We start from the raw sequence: 20798 nt of genomic DNA on the forward strand, positions 1-20798 counted from the left end.
GGGAATAGGGTGAGGTCACTGGCTATCTGTAGCGTAGTACAGAAGGCGAACTTAAAGGCCGGAGTGAACACAGAGAGGGACAATGATGAGAAAGACCCATGTTATTTAGTGGAACATAAAGCAACAGAAAGGCCTTTTGATATCATCCCCTTTAAGCCCAGAGGGACTCTATGATCTTGACATTTAGTCAGGGTATTCAGGGGGCAGAGATAAAATAATTGAGGTTTTCGGTCTTCTCATAACTGCCTTAAGCTTCTCAACTGTGGAGAGACGGAACTTTACCGTCAGTTTCTGTTAAAATTAAACCATTTATTGTTTTGATTATAGTATTAAGCATTAAACGTCAAGGAAGTTACAGATTTTGACAGAATCATAATTAAGTATAATTGACCACACATAAGTTAGCATCTAAGTAGGCGACTAATTGATCCCGCTGTCATGTCCAAATGTACTGATTGATGATAAAAAAACGACATTGAGAAACTGTCTTAAATAGTTACACTATCATGTCATGTCATATTAGTTCATTTCTCAGATGAGTTAGCGCCTGCACCCACAGACAGAATGTGGGCCGATGGCTTTTCCTTGAGGCTTCACCAATACTCTGAGACTCAGTGAAGAAGTCACTGCACCGTTTAATTTGGGCTGAAGAGAAGGAGGCAAACACTCCATTAAATGTTTAGTTCACTTTCATTTCTCCCCTGGTATTACATTTGCCAAGTACCATGTTGGTGCTTCCTCCCCAGCTCTTTAACACAGCAGGGATGTAACGATACGCTAAAGTCACGTTTCAATACGATTCATGATACTTGGTTCACAATATGATTTTATTTATAGGAATTTTATTTGATTGAGGACAAGTTATGAGTGAAAAAGGTCCTTCATTTCTAGACATATTTCTACAATATATATGTTCTTTTATCTTTAATTATTAAAATTAAGGAATCTTTTTTTTCTGACATAAGATATATTCTATGCAATGCAAGCCATATTTGCTTTTTTTGTAAATGAAAATTGTAATGAAAATGAAAACATCATTTGTCTTAAATAACAAAAAACTATGTTGAATTTTATAACAAATCCCTAATGATTTAAATAAATAATTATTTTGAATAAAGAAAATCTCTTAAGATAAAAAAAAATAAAAAAATACTCTAAGGTTTGGCCTGTTTTTCTACCTTTGAATGTCTTTTTAATTTTTTTTTTTTAAATATCCATATTTCCAGGCAAAAGCTGACATCTCTGGACATACACAAAGCACACTGCGTATGTCATGTATGTTATCATCCCACCTGTTTAATTTTCTGACTTGTCCCTGGATTCCACCAGTTGTAGTTACTGCATGCTCATCGGTGTCACAGCTGCCGAAGCTGAACACGGACATGCGATAGTGCTGTAACACGTTTTAAATGTCGAAACCCTCACCTGTGTTTTTTAGCATTGATACAACTTCTGAAGCGAGTGATGTAGTTTGTCAAACAAGTGACATGAAAAGTAAAGTAGATAGCGCCCCCTGCGTAAAGAAAAAGTATCGTAATTAACTTTTCATCTCATCAATTTGGTTAATCACATTTTTCTATCACTGATTAACTGTCTCGCAAATTTTTATTACATTACAACTAATAGTAGCTCAAATTTAGCAAAAGTTCCCATTTGTTTTTCAAATATCTAATCTTACTGCCTCAAAAGGAAACCTGCCATGACAGAACCAGTGTGATATTCTTCATTCAATTTTTTCTGTTTGTTGTGATTTTTTGATGCAAACCGAAATCAGCTAATGTTTTTTTTTTTTTTTGTTTTTTTACATATTAGTCAAAAGCATTAAACAAAGAAACAAATCATATTAGATTAAAATCAATAACAATATTCAACACAGTGGAAAGATGTGTTCTTCACACTCTAACAGGACCAGAGAGGCCTATGTGAAACACATTGTTAACATATGTATCTTTGCCCTTGACACCAGTTCCATTTAGAATAGGACATCTTAATATGCTTAGGTTTCCATTTAAGGAAATACCCTCATATACGTGTGTGTGAAAGCATGTGTGTATGTGCGAGTGTCTGAATGCGTTCATGCCCCCAGGGGGGGGTTGCGCTGGAGCCTTTCCAGTTGCTGATGCATTACAGGCAGATTGGCCCCCAAATCGGATTATTTGCTGTGGACTGACACCACACTGAGATGACATCTCCTTTAAAGTGGAGAGGGCCTCCACTCACACTCTGGCCACTACTTAAGCAGCAGCTTCAATATAATTCATTTATGTCCTGGATATGGCTTCAACCTTTTGAATAACGCAAGAGTACTGCATTTACCATTAGAGAAATGAATGTCACCTACATCTAACCAGGGTGCATCCTGTACTTTACTGATAAAAACAATATCTTCTAATGCTGTCTGCCTTTGCTTCACCATACTGTACTGTGCAAGTGTGCGTGTCAATTCCAGTGCCTCAGAGAGCTGGTTCTTCTTACAAGTGCTGTAGGTGGAGACATATTGTAATATTTATGTTCGTTTGATGTACAATTAGCACGTCAGCTCCTAGAGTGGATCATCTAATCCGGTGCCACTTCAAGCTGCTTTAAAATAGATCCAGTATGCACCAGGTAATTTAGTGTCAGTTCTTTGTGTCTCTACCCCTCCTCTTTCAGTCCACTGCTTGTCATAAGGTTAGCGCGCTGTGTAATTGATACTAAATTTGTCATGATGTGGATAGCACAGTTCAAGTGGTGCAGTGTACCTAAGAGTCGCGTTGTTCCCAACCCCAGTTTGTCATTGCTATGCTGCCACCAGTCCATGCATAAAATTAGGCAGCCATGCTCATTGACATGGAGTGTCTCTTCCCTACTTATCCTGCTCGCCCGATAAATAAAGTGTGTTTTCATTGTTGCCCATGGTGCAGTCCCTAACAGAGACAGAACAGAAACACAACAGATAAGCTCTCGTGATTTTCTTTTTTTAATCACTGCGAGAGAAAGTCGTAAAAGTCAGTCTTTTGTGTACTGATGTGAAGTTAATCTGATTTTAATTTAATTATACGAGTTAGTTGCGGAGGGCACAGGCATTGGGGTGTTTGTTGTAAGAATGTTCTGACATTGGCGCAGGTATGGGGCAGCTAGCATGTTAATTAATGATGAAGATCCTGACAATATGCAGAGGCATGACAGCGTTAAGCCAGTCGGCTGCTGCTTCCTTTGCATATTAATAGATCCTTCATTATTATTTAATATGACAGCTGCTCCAAGGGCTACCATCAGACCTTGTCTCTGTTATTTGCTGTTTTGTGCTCCCCATGTGACAGTGCCATGCTATTCTCTATTTGTTGAAATGTTCGCTTTTCTCTTCTCTGACTGGTGTGGCTCTCTACATGCGGCCGGGATGCGCTGTTTGTTTTGTGCTCAGGAGGATTCTAGACTTGCCCGTGCGTCTATATGAGAAAAGTGTCGGAATCTAAAGGTGACTTTGAAAGAATATATGAGGCAGGATTGTTTTGTTTGCATAGTAATGAATGCAGATTAGCACTGAGTGGGATTGGTCTTGTTGACGTTTAGACTTCTAGTGGCTTAATAGACTTGTTGCTGGGCGCCAACATCTCCCTGGCTTCCTTATTACATCCACTGTATTGAGGTGGTTGTTATCTGGATATGACAATTGATCTGGTGAAATGAAACAATTATCAGAACAAAGATTTCAATTTATGGAGTGTGTCACTTAGTCAAAGACAGGGTGGAGGTTGGAGCGGAATGATAAATGAAAAATGGAAAAATGATCATTCCATCTGTTTCACTATAGTACAAATCAATTTCTTAGCATTTATTTACTCAATACACATTTGATCAAAACCTGTCACCCTCTTCATGGATTCATTTCTTTTTTTTTTTCCTCTTTTTTTGTTGTTACAATTTGTTACAATATTGTCCACGTTAAAAAGAAAGAAACGGTGAAGAGACACACAGGCTGCAGTGCAATAAACCACAGTGTTCTCACAGCCAAAGTTAGAGAGCATCAGAAAGCACCACTGCGGCACTCCTTTGAGCGGCACCTGATTTGTGGGGGGAATTTATCACACAAACAGCCCAGAGGTGATTTCAATATTTACTCGGCAGTCTGTTCTGCATACGTCTCATTTGGAAAACAGTTGACTCTTGCCCATTATACACAAATGAAGGCTGACCTTCAGACTGGGCAGAGGCCACATTCATTATGTGGAGAAGTATCACCTTCTTATGAGGCAATAGCTTTTTTTCTCCCAGCTCTGCCCATGCATATTGAACAGCATCCAGGGCCCATTGCAAACGAGAGGGCCCTCGCTGACATGATGTATACTGTACGTCAATATGGTACTGATGTATTTTAAGATGCAAACAAGGCTTTAAATTATATGCACCTCCATGTCAGTGGCTCAGAGTGACTCTCGCCATCTGCCTATCAGCTGGGGATGAGAGGAGAGAGAGGGTGCCCGGGCCGGTATGTTCTCATGTGTTGTCAGTGTGTGTTTGTGTGTGTGTGTGTGTGTGTGTGTGTGCGCATGCTCTCATGTATCTATTAGAGCCACATGTTCGATTTCTACCTCTCCTTGTACTTGCGTCTCCCTTCAGATGCATGGCTAATAGCTGCTCTTGAGTCCCATCACGGAGACGTGACAGCTTAGTGATGATAAACTCAGACGTCGCCTTGTTCTGCGTCAAACGTAAGGCAAACCTGCATATCCAGTATAAGCAGCCCTTGTAAAAAGGGGCAGGTGATATACCGTATTGTGGGTATGAGTGATTCCACTAATAGGTGCATATCTTTTTTTCGCCATGCATCTTTGATTTTGTTGCTGTGGTTGGCGAGAGCAGGCGCGGGACTCTCCTGAGACACACCAGGCCTGGAGGAGCTTTAGCACTATCTGTCCCTGCTGTTTGAGACCAGCCTCATGAATAAAGATTTCAGTCACGTTCGATACACCAGAACCCTGGAAATACCACAATGACAAACCAGTGCTTTATGATCTCTGCAGTGTGCTCAGTATATGTATGTCTATAATCTCAGACTCACTATATCAATCATATTGAGTCCGTTTTGATCGAGGTCGACGACCACCTCAAATATTGCTGTTTCAGTGTGTATTTAGAGATGGCAGTGAAAATGATAATGATAATCTAAAATGTGATGTCAATAGTCATTTAGTCACTCGTGAGAACAGTAGCCTCGGGCCTGAGGAGAATCCATGTAGAATTCTCAAATATATTTGGCATGTTGTCAGAATTTGATATGCATACTAAAGAATGTATTATAATTGCCTTATTGCAAGATTGAAGCCATAAAACTGTGTGATAATTCATGCACTCTATACCACACTGTGTAGAGGCAGGACTGTCTGGGTAGAAAAATTAACTTTTTATATATTTTTTCCTTGAAATTGAAAACTGTTTTTCACATTTTATGCGCAGTTTTGAAAAAAAAAAAAAGTATGTCTTAAAAACAAAACAAAAAGTTTTAATCTATCCTCCTTTTCTTCAGTGATTTTTTTGTAACCACATGCCCAATAGGCTCTTTTTTGTCTATTGCCTCATTAATTTTCTGAGTATGTCGGGTTTTGTTTTTGAGTATGTAATAGAGATGATATTGAACCACATACATTCATTCACATTTTTTTATGAAGCATATTCTTATAGTTAGTTTTCACACATGACCCTCCAAGTATTGAAAGTACTCAAAAGCATTTACAAAGCCTGTTAGATTTTTTTTTTTTTAACTTGAATCCTTGTGACATTGTTTATAGTTTTCTATTCTGCTTAATGACTGGCCTTGACTCTCAGAAGAGCCGTGTTATTATGAGACAGTACATTATATAGCTGTGAAGAATTTGAATACCAATGTTGGTCATTATTCAGGCCGATTAGATCTGTTTAATACATTAGAACGCATCTTTGACATACCCTCAGTAACAAGATTTTGGAGACAAAATTCTCTCTTGTATACATTTTTCAACACTTTTCCTCTCCCTGAACCCCTCCGTGTCACACTGTATCACTATTCCTCCGTTATATATACACATACGTTGTGTATTATAACTTGTACATACAAAATGCTTGCATCATGCACTATTATCTTGACTGCATCTGTTCCCATCAAGGTACGAATACATCAAGATAGTGGTGAAACATTCATAAAAATCATATGCTGCCACACACGCATGGATCCGTCCCATCAGCATGATAACCTGCTGTGAAGATATCCCCTGTCAGAAGATGAAAAACCAAGCTGTGATCTCATAGGCGCTTATTCCCCATAGTGTATGAAATTATTCATTGTTTTATTATTTCAAAAGTCCTTTTTCTTTGTTTTTTTTTTCATTCGCCAGGGCAGGTTTCTGAAAGGTTTTGCAGGTGCAGTGGCTCAGCCCCAGCAGACATGTAGCGGTCTGTAAAGCGCTCTGTCTCTTCTGCCTCTTCTCTCCAGGCCTGACAGCAGCGGCGGCAGCAGCTGCCAACGCAGCCATCGCAGAGGCCATGAAGGTCAAGAAGATCAAGCTGGAGGCGATGAGCGGCTACCACGGCAACGCCAACCACCACGGGGCCGACGGAGAGAATGGAGACCTCAGCTCCAGCGTCGGTGAGGATGCCCTTCACATACACTGTCACAAACACACATATATACATATACACACTCATAGAAACGAGACATAAATGCTTGTTGCAAGCTATTTTATGTGCAGAAACAGACACGGACACAAACCAGCACATTAAAGGCCCTTACACACCGGGGGCGTTTTCTTTGTGCGATTAACTTCAACATTGATTTCTTTTTTTTTTCTAACCGTTGTGTTTGTCATTAGTATTTTCACACAGAGTGAATATTGTGCAAAGCAAAGACAAAACAACGTCATTTTCTTTTTCATTTTTAGGGGAATAAGGTTGATGTTTATGAGCTTTAAAAAAAAAGGCATCAATCAATCACGTTGTGCAGAAAAGACATATTCAAAACATACACTGTAGTGTAGCCGATGGTTATGAGTTGCGCCTATTCTTATGAGGATTATAAGACAACAACATGGAGCCACCATAGTCTGAACCAAGACGGCAAACTTTATTACTTCTTTTAATCTTGACAAAGGCAGCGCATACCAGATCCACTTCTTATGTTCTTACCTTTCACAATAAAATGTCTAGACATATACTCACGTTGTTTACCGGTGGGAACTCACCTTCACTCAGAGAATTTCGGTAAAAAGAAAACTCAATAAAAATAGCTTAGAGTTGCCTTGGCTATACAAAAACTAACCTTAGACAGGTAGTTGGTCTTCTGCCCTCAAATTAGCATCGCCGTCAGTATGAATAGTTTTGAAGTGATCGCATTTCACTTCAAATTCGATTTAGCATTTTTTGCGCCACCCCGGTGTGTAAAACTTCTCCCAAGACCACAAATCATCAATGTATTAGTTTAACAATAGATAGAAAATATTTGCATCAAAATAATATATTGACTGAAAGAAATACAAAGTTTTAATCATTTAGGTCACTTAAGATTTAGCGGCACCTATGGGCCGAAAACCATATATTTTGCAGGTTTGCTGAGAGTAATTGTGTGTACCAACCAAAATTTGGTTGGACTTGCATTCCATGTGTTGAAGGGTTTAGGCAGTTTTTTTTTTTTATTAATTAGTCCACTTGCAAGAAATTGACTACCAGTTATTGGAAAATGGTAGGATGTATGATAAAACTAATAAATAACTTTTTTCATGGCTCATGCAAGTGTGCAATGTTCCAAAATGGGGATGGGTAATGAAATATATTCTAGGAATATGGGGAAGCTGTTCAAATTTGAAATATGGACAATATGTTTAAGCTAAAATTGGCCTATATGAAAGAAGTACAATTGTGTCATGGTGGGCACATGGGCACATTATTTCTCCAGATTGCAATCAAAAGCTTATGACTTGTTCCTTGACTTTCCACCAAATTTAATTTTAATATGTTGAGCAGCTTTTGATATTCTGCTTAATATTTAAATATACAGGACCAAAAACAAAACCCTCTTTGGCAGAGGTAATAAATAATCCCACACAAAACAAAGACTTTCATGACCGTCTCCACCATACAGCTGTTTTCTTAATAAAATGGAGAAATATTGTTTTTCTTCAGTTTGTATGCACTGTAAATATCCACCTCGGTGAGGTAAGTCTTGTTGTCTTTTAAAGTGTTACACTTTTGTGTTGAAAAGTAAAAAAAAAAAAAAAGAAGAAGAAGAGGAAAAACAGTGTTAATAGCTAAGTGAAACTGTGAACACAGTTTCCCAAAGCTATCAGCTTTTAACAAGGTCTAATTGAATTGCTGTGAGAGCATTGGTTTTTCACTATGTGCCATTTCAATTAATTATTAGCCCGAAAATGCAGAAGGATTTTCCTAATATCACACAGAACCACTTAGTGTATTAAAGAGAATGATAATGTATGTTCGTGCAGATTCATGAGCACATTCCAAATTATAACCCAAATGTAATCCCTGTAGCTTTGGTTGCTAAATGGAGGTTTTGATTCACTTACTGTAATAAATGGCTCGACTGCTGAATACATTTCATCAGTAACACTTGACACCATGGAGCTTATGGTGTGCAAGATGAAAACAGGATGTGTTTCTAAGCAGATTTAACAATGCAAAATGCATAAAGTGTGAGGTCATCACTCCAAGAGAATGGAGTATGTAAAAAAAAGAATACGAGCCTACGAGGTCACGGAAATAAAGATAAATGTGAGTACCAACAGCAAGGCTATGGCAATGGAGCTAATAAGAAACTGTTTTATCTTTTTACAATTTAAATTGTAACCTTGAGCCCACAGCCAGCCACACAGGCTCCCGGTAGAATCATAATTCTGGCAAGGGGGAGCAGCTCTAGGTGTGGGTGCATGGGCCACAGCATTAGCTCTCTGAGTGAAATATATGGCAGTGACGCCTCTCGGCCCCATCCACAATCAATTGGATTCTTTTCCTTTAATATTTACTCGCAGCGATGAGATGCTCGTCTGCATGGTGATGAACAGTCTGCCACTGGCGTTTGAAGGTGACCTGTCAGTGAGTATGGACAAATCTCTCGCTCGCAGAAATGTAGAAAATAAATCATTAGGGGCAGGCAGTCAGACAGGGGCCTCTCTCTCTCCCTCACTCTCCTCGGATTTAAATCAGCTCAGATTTATGATTTGAATTAATGCTTCGTTTGGTCAAAGGAATGGTCCCAGAGACAAATGATGTTTGGTACTGAAACCATCCTAATATTGATTACTGGGTGTCGCAGCAATCTCTTGTTTATATCAAGCACTCTCCTGTGACAGGGTGGCCAGCAGGAGTCATCCTGATAATACGCCGGAGAAATATGGCCTGCTCGGCACCGCAGGGCCATGAAACACAGCTAGCAGCATGCTGTCTTCTTCATCTAGCCCCAGGCATCCACTCATGCGTTTATATTTGATAAAAGCATTTTATAATTTCACAAGTTGACTTACAAGAAAGTGCGATTACAGAATTAATCCAAAAGTGTCTCACTTTGGCCTGCTTTCAAAAACTATTTTGGGGTGTGAATGCCTAATATGTCCAGCTCTCAAGCCTATTATCCAAGAGCAATCCAAACATACTATAAATCACTTGACTGATATAGCATGGAGTGGGCAGAAAGGGGACTGTATTTGGCTGTAGCTTTGTTGGGACTGGATATTTCACAGTGCTGACTAGGGTATGACTTCATGCTGTTTTTTCCTCAGACCACAGCTGCTCTGAGGAAGTTTTATAATCATCCAGCTTAAACTAAGATTCGCACAAACGGATGTGTTTACTTACACAAATTATGTTACCAACCATGATAGGAATTGATATGATAATGAGCGTGCTTCTGATAATACCACTAAGGACATAGATCCATTTAATCAGTAAGAGCTTCTACATAAATCCATTTGGATAAAAAAAAAAAAAAAATCCTCCTCGGGCTAAAATACAGGTGCCTCATCTCGGTGTTTGTCTGAAGCAGATCTTTGTGAAGAGCTTAAAGCAAAGCACAACAGAGCCAGCCAGTGAAGGACACTCTGTTCTGTTTGTAGAGTTGGATTGCCCGTCGCTGTCTTTGTGTTGATGTAAATTGAACAGGCTAATGTTTCTCCCTCGCATTAAATATTCATTACAATTAGACCTTCCTGTTTGCATCAATGTTATTAATTATAAGGGAAAAAACAGCCAGTTCGACTCTCAGCCAAAATAACCAAACATCCTGAGTGAGAGAAGGGAAGAAAGACGTAGATATGTTTCAAGGAGATGGATAAAAAAGATAGTGAGGAAGAGAAGTGGTGACTGAGAGACATAAAAATGTAAAGAGTGATAGAATAATAGGTGTGTGGGGGAGTCTGTTCTTTGATTTTTTTTCCTCACACCCTTTAGTTGGGCAGAGGCAGCCCCTCTCAAAGCACAATGTGGATTGTTCCTGCGCCTCTCAGGAAATGCCACAATTACAGATCACAGACCAAGCAAAACACGTGTGGCGCTGGGCCTTTAGGGGGATAAACAGCCCGCCATTCCCTCCCAGTGCATTGACCCCAGCCACAACCTTCATTACTGGGAGAGAAAATATTGTCAGCTGCCCACTAACAAACACCTGCCAATTTCAAGAGAAGGAATTGCTTTTTTCAGCCACAGAAGGAAAATAAAGTGTTTCTTAGACCTACAGAAAAGGAGTGGGAAGAAACGATAAGGCAGGGTTTGCCCTTGTCTTCTTTTCTCTTTCTCTCTCTCTCTTTTTTATTTTTATTTTTTTCAAACTCTGTCTCGCCTACTTCTCCGTCTTTCACCCTCTGTCTCTCTTTGGCCACTGGGTGCTGCCCTGCCACTCATCTGACTCCTCACCACACAACTCTAATGGAGCTGAAATCCTGTTTGTAATTAGATATGGGAATTCCACTGTCATCAGCCAGATGATGCCAAGACATGCCGACCAAATAACTCGCCGACAGACAGCCTAAGTAGAAAGAGAAGACACAACAGCCGCTGCTAACTTGTAATGTAAATTTTGAAACAGCCGGAAAAGTGTTACACCACAACTAAGCTTTATAAGCAGCTACAATCTACAGTGCCTCTTCAAAACCTGAAAGCCCTTTGTCTCACATCTGTGGCTTCGGTCCAGGCTGTCTGCGCCCAACCGGGAGTGGAGAGCCACATGCTAGGCTGAAGCTGGACGGCTGGTGACAGGTACCTGGAGTGTTGCCTGGCTGAGAGTTGAGAGAAGAGGTTCTGGGTGAGATGATGAGGAAGCATCATTCTCTCTTCCCAGGGTCATCAGGCTAATTTCTGCAAGCCCCACCCTCACGCTCGCATGTTTGCATGCGTGTGTGTGTGTATGCATGCGTGTTAGTGTGTGCGCATGCTTGCGTGAGAGAGAAAGAGGGGGCCTTGGCCCCTGAGAGCGCTCTGTGAGGAGACCACAGCTGTACACTCCCAGCAGCTAATTGGTCCTTATCTAGCTGTCCCATTCATCTTCATTTTTTACCAATTACTGAGCATTATCTGTGTTCTCAGTTGGGTATGGGACTTAATCCTTTTTGGTTAAGCTGGTGCTACAGCTTGCAAATTTCAAATGGAGGAGGGGGGTGATGGGAGGGGGGGGGGAGGAGGGAAAGGTGGAGTGGAAGGGGAGGGGGGGCAAAAGTCATAGCAAAAACAAACTCAGAAACTTCCCATCATCCCTCACTGACAGGAAGCAATCAATAAACAATGACATCACACGAAGGAGAGAGAGGAAAAAATGGAAGGGATCAATTATTGGCGTTATAATTCAAGTCCTTGTTTGCAAACGTTGCAGCCTCATTGATTAGGCTGTTCTTGTTGCACTCACCATTATTGACTTGTTAAAACCATATTTTCTCATCATCAGTGGTTTTACGTTTGCGGTCACACAGATAACAACGCTTTAAGGGGCGCCATTAATTATTCAAGATGTATTCATTTTAAAGCACAGCGAGTCCAAATCATCCTGTTTACTCTACAAACAATACAAGTATAGTACATTGCTCATCCAGAAGGTACATCAAGACACTGCAATCTGGGGCAGTTAGCCTTAATTTTCTAAGATCAATGCATAACTAGGCTCCTCTCTATATGGGGTCCGTGCTTGGCCACGCTGCAGAGCTGAGTGAAGTCAGCCTGGAGACCATGCACTAATTACTGGAGTGTTTACTGCTCTGCTGGATAGCATTTGTACCATTTTGGATCATATCAGTGAGTCAATGTGCTCTGTGCTCGACAGATAAATAAGACATTAAGATGGCAGTGTGTGTGAATGAAATTACAGTGGAAAAAAATGATAGTCATCAATTATAAAATAAACACAAGTGCAAAATGGGGTGAAATTAGCCGCCACACATGCATGTATACTTACAGAACATACAGGCATGCGTGTCAGCAGACGTAGACAGTCAAGCACACAAAAGCAGGACACATATAGAGACACTGCTCCTGCACTTTGATAGGGATCTGTTTGGTCACACTCTCTGCGCCAGCTGTCAGCCCAGCTCCACTGCTGCGATTTAATTAGTCTGTTTATGTCCTTTCTAATAATAAAGCTCTCTGGGTGGAAGGACACATCCAACTAGCTAGCTGCACGCTCCAACCTGCTAGCTGCACTAGTGCTGGTGGCCCAGTGCAGCTAAATGTGGGCCATGATGGAGGATGGTGGCTACTTCCTGCTCCTCTAGACAGAACAATGGCCCTCAGGCTCAGATCTAGTATCACCCCCTACTCAATCCTAACCTTAACCATTAGGGGATAAAGCACATACTGACCTGATATGAGTGTCTAGGGGCAACTTCATCCATCTTCCTCTCTAGCTCTCTTGTGGGAGCCTTTGTCAGCCGAAGCTCTTGAGAGAGACTAGATTGTAGCCATAGGCTGAATAGAATTCATTTCACGAACATATCATAACACCTCTTTCACCGCGACAGATTATTGTCTTGTCGGATTTATGCAATTACAAAGCGGTTTGTTGTGATTTTTCTTTACTCTGACACCGAGGCTGCACCGGACAAAATAGGGTGTTTTTAGGCTGCAGGTGCTGAGGAAAAGAGGAGACGTGGTATTAAGTGAATCAGACACACAGAGCGAGACATAGAGTGGCAGAGCAGACAGACAGCCTTCCAGCCTCAGTAAAGAGCTTGATGGGTCTCTGTCTCTCTCTTGGGCTTTGGCCCTCACCATCTCTCTATTAGTCTGCCAGGCTCATGGGAGCCAGGTGACAGATAAGTGAAGAACGACACACACATTTTAATAGACATTTCAAAAGATAAACCTGATAATCATTTCTCTTTTTAATGAAGTCTAATGTCCTCGTTCTAATTCCAGTTGCGTCGCCTGTTAAGCATCAGCGTAATACTTGAATATGCATGATTGGGAAATTGTGAGGCACACTGATGTTGCTACAAAATACACAAACGCAGACAACTGCAGAAATAGATTACAATAACAGGGGGGATTGATTAAACATTATTTCCGTAATGATCCATATCAAGTTCTATCATCTTTGAGTGGCAGCGGAGTTGCAGCGCTTATAGAGAGACACAGACACAAGGGGAGAAAACACGTTCGACAAACCTCGTGTCACGGAAATATTTTTGTTTGATTGTCTCTTGTGGTTAGTTCACAATAGCAGGAGCAGAGCTATAAAAAACAACTGACCAGTCGAGTTGTCATCCCTCATCAACATTAGGCCTCATTCTTCATTAATTGGATAGATTAATTTGGAGCGCTTTGATGCGGGGGTGATGCATGCGTTCGGCTGTCCCCTCCTCACTATTCTCTGTCAGGTTGAATTTAGCCAGGGAAGGGGCTGACCTTTGAAAGTGAAGAGATCAACACAATTTGAAAAGACAATGTCACTTGGTGTAAATGTGATACGTGTAATAAATGACATTCAACCTTTCAGTGATGATGAGCTTTCGCAGGTTGGAGTAATGTGTAATATGCACGGTGTGTAATTGCATAGAATGTGGAGCAGTTTTTACAAACACAGCTAAGATGGTGCATTACAGGCTAGATATCATTTGCTCTCATTTCACTATGATTATGTCTAAGAGGTAACATTAGCATAGAGTAATAATATTACTGTGTACACAATAACAGTAATGACAATACAGTGATGACAACAAACAAAATGACTCTTTTACTGTGATTACCCTGTAAAAATGTTCCATTTCCTGACTGTGCTGCAATCAGCGGGAGAATCAAAGAGCATTTGTGTGATAGAAATAGTTGGTTCTGTTCCACGAAAGCACTCTGTTGGTTGCCTGGACCGAAAGGTGTTTCTTCTCAATTATGATATGGGAACCCTCATCCAAATAGAGCTATCAGCCATACGGAGGCCAGACATCTTCACCATCACACAGCCTCTCCTCTGGGACCAAGATAAAGAGGGAGAGAGTAGAGCAAGTTCAAACAATGTTAAGGAATTTCACAATCTCAGCATGTCCTTCACAGTGTGAACAAACAGAACAAGGTATTTTTCTTGATAAATTGTGTGTTTAGAATCCCGAAAATAATACTCATTCCATCAAAATAATTGAAATAACCTCGACATAATGTTTTTTTTTTTCTTCATCTGTGTACCTAAAGCTGGGTAGGCAGTTTTCTGGGAAAGGCAGAAAAAAAGGGAAGACAGAATTTGAAAACACAGCCCTCCTCCAGCAGCTTTCACTCCCTGGACTAAGCCTCTCCCACATGCTTCACAAAATAATCTGTATGAGTATGAGTCATTAATTTAAATCGTCCTGATTGTGATTGTGATCCTATGAGAATTACTGTCCGGTTTTCTTTGCAAATCTTGTGCCCTGTAAAGCTCTTTTAGATGACATATTTGATTTGATGCTCTAGCTAGCTACATGAACATGTGCCTTGTCTCAATTCATTCATTCATTCATTAACCTTAACCACTTATCTGCAATCGGGTCGCGGGTTGTCTCAATTTGGATACTTAATTGGAATACCTTACATTGTACACTGTGTACACGATGTACTTACTTGTGTAGTGCGTACATGTTAACGGGGTAGTCTCAAATCCTGCCAGGCTGTTATAAACTTACCTGAACTTCAGTTGCTGATTGTCAATTGCAGATATCACAACATTTCCGGAGTTATTCATTTAATAAATTAAGCAATTAATGGCCTTTATTTGACTACAGTATAGTGGTGCATAGACTCATATAGTTAAACTTAAATTTGTATAGTTCAGTGTTCACGTTTCAACCACAACTGCTGCAGCTTCCTCACCTTCCATTTTCACATTCTGCAACATGGCAAAGAGTGCACATCCGGGTATTCATAGTGCACTGCATTTTTTTCCATACCGTCAGTGTGAATACACTCTTTGCACTCAAAATAGCAAGTGTAACAACATAAGTATGCACATTGAGACACAGCAATGAATTGAATTGGCTGCAGCCATGTGCCGCTTGCTACAGTTAGCAGAAGGCTAAACATGTAACACTTTCTCTCCAAAAAAAATTCTGATATTGACAAAGGTTTTATTGCATTTATTTGCATCAGACTGTATTTTAGACTTTCTTATTGATTGATTGTTTCCCTTTTTGGGGGTTGTTTTGTAATTTAGGCTGGAATAGCAACTTTTTTTTCTGCAGGATTTCCCGCCATTGAATCAGTCTTGCACCATATGTACAACATCAGCATTTGTAGATCAGCCAAAAGGAACACACCCTCTCTTTAGTGATCTGTGATTGGCCAAAAACTGACATCACAAACACAAACAAACAGAGCTAAGAGGAGGGGCTAAAGTCTAGTTTTCTCTCCGACCACCTTATTATGGATTTATTTGCCCAATAATGACAAAAAACTGCCTACCCCAGCTTTAAATGTAATTAAATCCAAACTAACAATCGCAGTCATATAAAATTCACGTTACAGTCAGTTCACCTTGAACTCATTAGCACTACTGTAAACTAGACACTGCATTACTGATTTGCTCCCAGGAGGTGATTGTAATAGAGGAAGTGAGAACACAGGAGGTAGTGATGCTAATTTTGTAATTAAAACGAATGATCTGATGACCACATGCAAACTGATCCCCCCCCACTCTTCCACCAAAGTGATATGACGGGAGAGTGGGCCGTGATTGATAACGCTCGTCAATATATTTCATTTCAGGAGCCTTAGTCAAATGACAACTGGTTGTCATTGACTGAAAGCAATCTTTTTAAAAGGGGAGCCTTTGCTAAGTATCAGATGAAAATGATTCCTCTGTCTGCTTGGGTGTCACTGTCTGTAGGAGCTGTATTGATTGGGCTTGAATATATTGCACCCGCAGTAGTAACAGCTGCTAGTAATGTCTCTCCTCTCCTTCTGCTCTCCTCTTCTGCTCGCAGCACTTTCTGTGCCACGGCTTATTGTCAGCGATCAGATGTTGGTGCTCTCGTGCGGATGTTGCGTATTTATCAAGAGTGATGTGTGACAAATGTAAAGTGAGCTTGGTTCCGACCCAAATTAGAGACGCGAACAGTGTTTGCTAATGTGTCCTGAAGGCCTGGCTGTCCTGGCCACCCCCAGCCATGTGCATGATTGCGTTAACTAAACCCACCATTGTCTCCCCCACTCTATACGCTCTGTGTTATCAAGCACAAGGATGTTGGCATTGGTTGGTAAAGGTCATTTACTGTAATGAGATTTGCCACATGCAAGCATATGGCTTGATTATTGCCCTGTTCGTTAACATTTTCAGCAAAGAGACAAATAGACAGCTAAAACAGGGGCTGGAGCGGGGGTGGGGGCTGGTGGGGGGGCTTCGGCGAGACGTGTTTAGCATTTTCTCTTCAAAGATGGGAAGAACTTTTTTCACAATAGCTCTGTCAAGGAGATGATTGATCTTTCAATTTTCATAAGGAATGCGTGCCATTAGAGCCGAGGATTGGAATTATCCTATAAAAGTTGCCTGCTTTAGATTTTATACACTTAAAGGACAAACACCTCTGTCTGTCTCCTTGATAATTTCTACCACATGTTACACTCCAGCAGTTTGGGTAGAAAAGCAATTATGTTACCTCATCAAACCAGAAATGTTTTCTTATCATGCCTTCTCTTACATTACATTACATTACATTAGGCATCTTGGCAAGAAATCTTCGCCCACCTGAATCATTGGAAAGTGTATCTCTTGATCCTGGCATGCAAAGCACAATTTGTTTGTTGATGCGAATTAGCTTGAAATGTGTCCAATCATCATAGCTTTTGGAATGTAAAGTATATTGTTTGCATGTGTTTTTATGTTTGCCTGGCTCCATGTGTATACGTTCCTATGCACACTTATCTATACGGCGTCAGTGTCTAAGTGTGTATGTTTTCATGTTTACCTCTCCTTGTTACCGGGAGATGTATTCTTTTTATGTGTCCGTTTGTGTGTTTGCTCGTGTGTGTGCGCATAAGTGAGTGTACAGCAGGTATTTAACAAAGGCAAGATGTTTGCTTTATTATCAACATTAACTGCGTAAACACAAAAGGCTTCAAAGTTTCATTCAATGACACTGAGGGGCTGTGGGTGGCTACATCAAAGCTCAATACCTTCCTCTCTCCCCCCATTTTAATGAGAAACAGGACTCACCAGCCTTGACTGAACCTGCCATCTGTGTGTGTCTGTTTTTTCTTGTTTGCATGTGTGTGTGTGTGTGTGTGTGTGTGTGTGTGTGTGTGTGTATATCTGCGTGTGTGGGAGCAGTTGTGTTTCTGTGCATATGTAAGCATGCTTGTGTTGTGTAAAGTGGCACCACGATGCCAGACAACATATTTATGGAGGCTGGGTCTTATGTTTGATCTAATGGCTATAAGGCTGCCTCCATTTCATATGGCAGGGCTTCTGATTTTGGAGGAGATTAATAGTTATAGTAAAGATGAATAGCTGATTAGTGCTATGGAGAGACCTCTAAATGTCTTGCCGCATGACAGACACTTTTTCACGAGGCATTCATTTCCTTTTGGGACTGGTGTGCAAATCCTTGATACGACCACAACAAAGACCCTCCATGTGTGTGCGACGCCGTCTCACCTTTGTTGGAGAAATACATACACGACATGGGGGCATTTTACAAGCGCAATTAGGAGGAAAACCGAGATTGTTTTGCAGCGGCGGACTGCATATGCATTGTGCAGTCAGTCAGTTCATTTAGCTGCTTGACTGGAATGGTCCTGTTCAGTTTGACAGATCAGAAGAGGGAAAAATATCTCAACACCATGAAAACCAAAAGGCTTAGCGCTGAGCAAATCAGCCCTTTGTCTTGTTCAATTCAAATCAAAGGATAACCAGGAATGTTTGTTTGACAACAGCATTTACAATGCATTGTTCTGAAGCCCAGAGCCTCCCAAACAAAGACAGATAGGCTTTAAACAAGTCATTTAATTAGCACCGGATCCCCAGCTTTGGCTGCGCCAACCAATTATACATTCCTGAGGCATGTGCAGGTCCTATTTCACAGGAGCGAGAGGCAGATCCTCTCCAGCCCTGTCTCTTACAGTACATCTCTCCCCTTCCATTTAAGAGAAGGTAAATAGCCCAGACAGACAGCTTCATTAGCCAGCGTCTGAAGAGCGCGGGGCCGATTGTCGCTTAAATAGTGCGCTTTTACTGCAGGCCCAGCCGGCGACCTCCGATCAATTACAGCTGACATTATTGTTTGTCGGGAGCTTTTTTCCTGGACAGAGGGAGTAAAAAACGAGATCAGGCCTGAGCTTTGGCTGGAAATGTAATCTTCCCCCTCTCTTTGGTTCTTTCGCTCCACAAACAATAAATCATTCAGTTGAAGAGATAATAAAGTGCCAAGTAGGAGCTAGTTTAATTTTTGTCAGGGGAAATCTGTCCACAACAGAGTTAAGGGTAAGGGGCTGGCTGCTGCCTCCATACCATTTTCAATGACAATGGCTTAGTTCCTTTTTTCCTTATTTTCCTCCGTAGGGTTAGACGTCCAGCAAGGCTGAAGTCCTGTTTAGATGAAGATTAACTGCTGCACAAATCACTGCAGGTTATCATTTCTGTCATCAAAATAAATTACTGCTCTCTTTTTAATCATTTTAAAGCATTCAACATTCAATCTTTTTTCGGTGTGATGCTTTTAAGTGTCGGACCTACCGTCAGCCGTGCGGTTTGGTTCTGATGTAACAGCTTTTTAATCATGCTGTTACCAAGGGCTGTTTTAATTCATTCAATTCATCCTCCGTGATTCAGATCTTTGCTTATCCATGCGTGAACTCCCGATCACTGCACGACATAATAGCTGAGCTGTTTATATTGGTATTAAGTGATTTGTAGTTTTAATGATGGTAAATAGGAGTTCACCTTTGCAGGTCCCTCAGGCTTACTTCAGGTAAATTACTCCAAATGCATTGTTTATGCCCTTCAGGAGAGAGGGGGGCTTGTGGGAATTCACCTCTCATCAGGTCTGAACTTCTATATCGGAGATAAACACAAACTGACAAATATGTTTCTCACGGTTTGCCCACTGGAATTTCTACACAATATCTAGGTGATTAATGAGTCTCGCTAATGTTTGTTGATTCTAGTTTTGGAAAAGAAATCCATATAAAGCCCTGCGCATTATTACAAAAATGTTTAGGCCTGTGAACTGCAGGTGCTGTTATTTAGCAAGAATAAAACCTGCAAATGGGAAGGAATTGCATATGAATTAAACAAAAAAAGCACTTAAATGTCTTGCAAAAAATGCCTGATTCCTTGAATGAACCAATATCCTCCTCACCTGGCGCCTTTCAGCGACACATAAAGGGATTTGGTGGACCCTTATTGGTCTGTGGCACATTCCCCTACAGCGGCCTGAATGGGCCTTTATGGGAGAAACACCGCTTTAGGATGGGGTGACATGAAAGGGGCTGGACAGGCACTGAAAGCGAGACTAATACCACTTAGAGTGAACAGAGGTCCAGTGTTTCCCCCACCGGGCTATCTGTCAGGTGGGGAAACATCATCGAAATTCATATACCATCATGTACAAGATGCAAAAAGAATTTGATCAGCAGTAGTCTTGTTTTATTTGAAGTAATTCTCCAACTTTTTGTCATTGATTTTGTGAAAATTTTCCTACTTAAGTCCTTGTGTCTTTGTGCGTGTAGCTGCTGTGATTGAATAGGTGTAATGTATCCACCTCAAAGGCAGAATAAGTCTCTTCACTCTGGCCCTTGAGTGGCCTTGAAAGGGTGATAGGTAGCCGAAACCTCCCTATGTTGTCCTACAGTAAGTACCCCCGCAATCAGGCCCTCTGTGGTGTTTTTTAATTGAGCTTAGCCTGCTGAGTGGTAATTGATTCAGTCTGAGCTACAGCACAGGCGCTGATACAAGGTGCTGCTTGGCTTCCGCCTTTCTTTAATCTCCACTGCTTTATATTGTTTGGGAATACTCGCCACTGAGAAACTGCATGCCATCTTTCTTATGGAAATCAATGCTTCTTTTAGAAGGAGGGGAATGACAGAGAGGAGTACTTCTCATGTCCTTTCATTTTCAACCAGTGTCCTTCTCTTTAGAGGCGTCGCCATGCAGATCTCCTTGCCCTTTGGCTACTGATGTTTTGTCAGTAAAGAAGAGTGGAGTTGTTTTGTGGATCAGCTTTCTGTAGCGCAGTATCTTTTTTTCCTTCTTTCTTTCACACAGCTTTTTTTTTTTCTTTTACCTTGAACCGGGCTGCCAAGAAAAAAAGAAAAAAAGGAGTGAAAAATCAACAGAGAGGCTCAATCAGATCCAATAGTGTCTATGAGGTTTTCTTTAAAGCATTTGAGGAAAAGCATCT

The 20798-nt window shown here is 40.9% G+C and overlaps 1 protein-coding gene across 9 annotated transcripts in view; it reads left to right on the forward strand.

The window, feature by feature from the left end:
* The window catches only part of dachd (dachshund d), a 98770-nt gene that overhangs the window by 50191 nt on the left and 27781 nt on the right, over positions 1 to 20798 (forward strand). For all 9 annotated transcript variants that reach the window (XM_059342849.1, XM_059342855.1, XM_059342857.1 and 6 more), the window contains exon 3: positions 6449 to 6601. In XM_059342849.1, coding sequence (XP_059198832.1) covers positions 6449 to 6601 — 153 coding nt within the window. The remainder of the gene's footprint in view (positions 1 to 6448; positions 6602 to 20798) is intronic.

The sequence above is a fragment of the Centropristis striata genome, chromosome 10 (assembly GCF_030273125.1).
Source record: "Centropristis striata isolate RG_2023a ecotype Rhode Island chromosome 10, C.striata_1.0, whole genome shotgun sequence".
NCBI lineage: Eukaryota > Metazoa > Chordata > Actinopteri > Perciformes > Serranidae > Centropristis > Centropristis striata.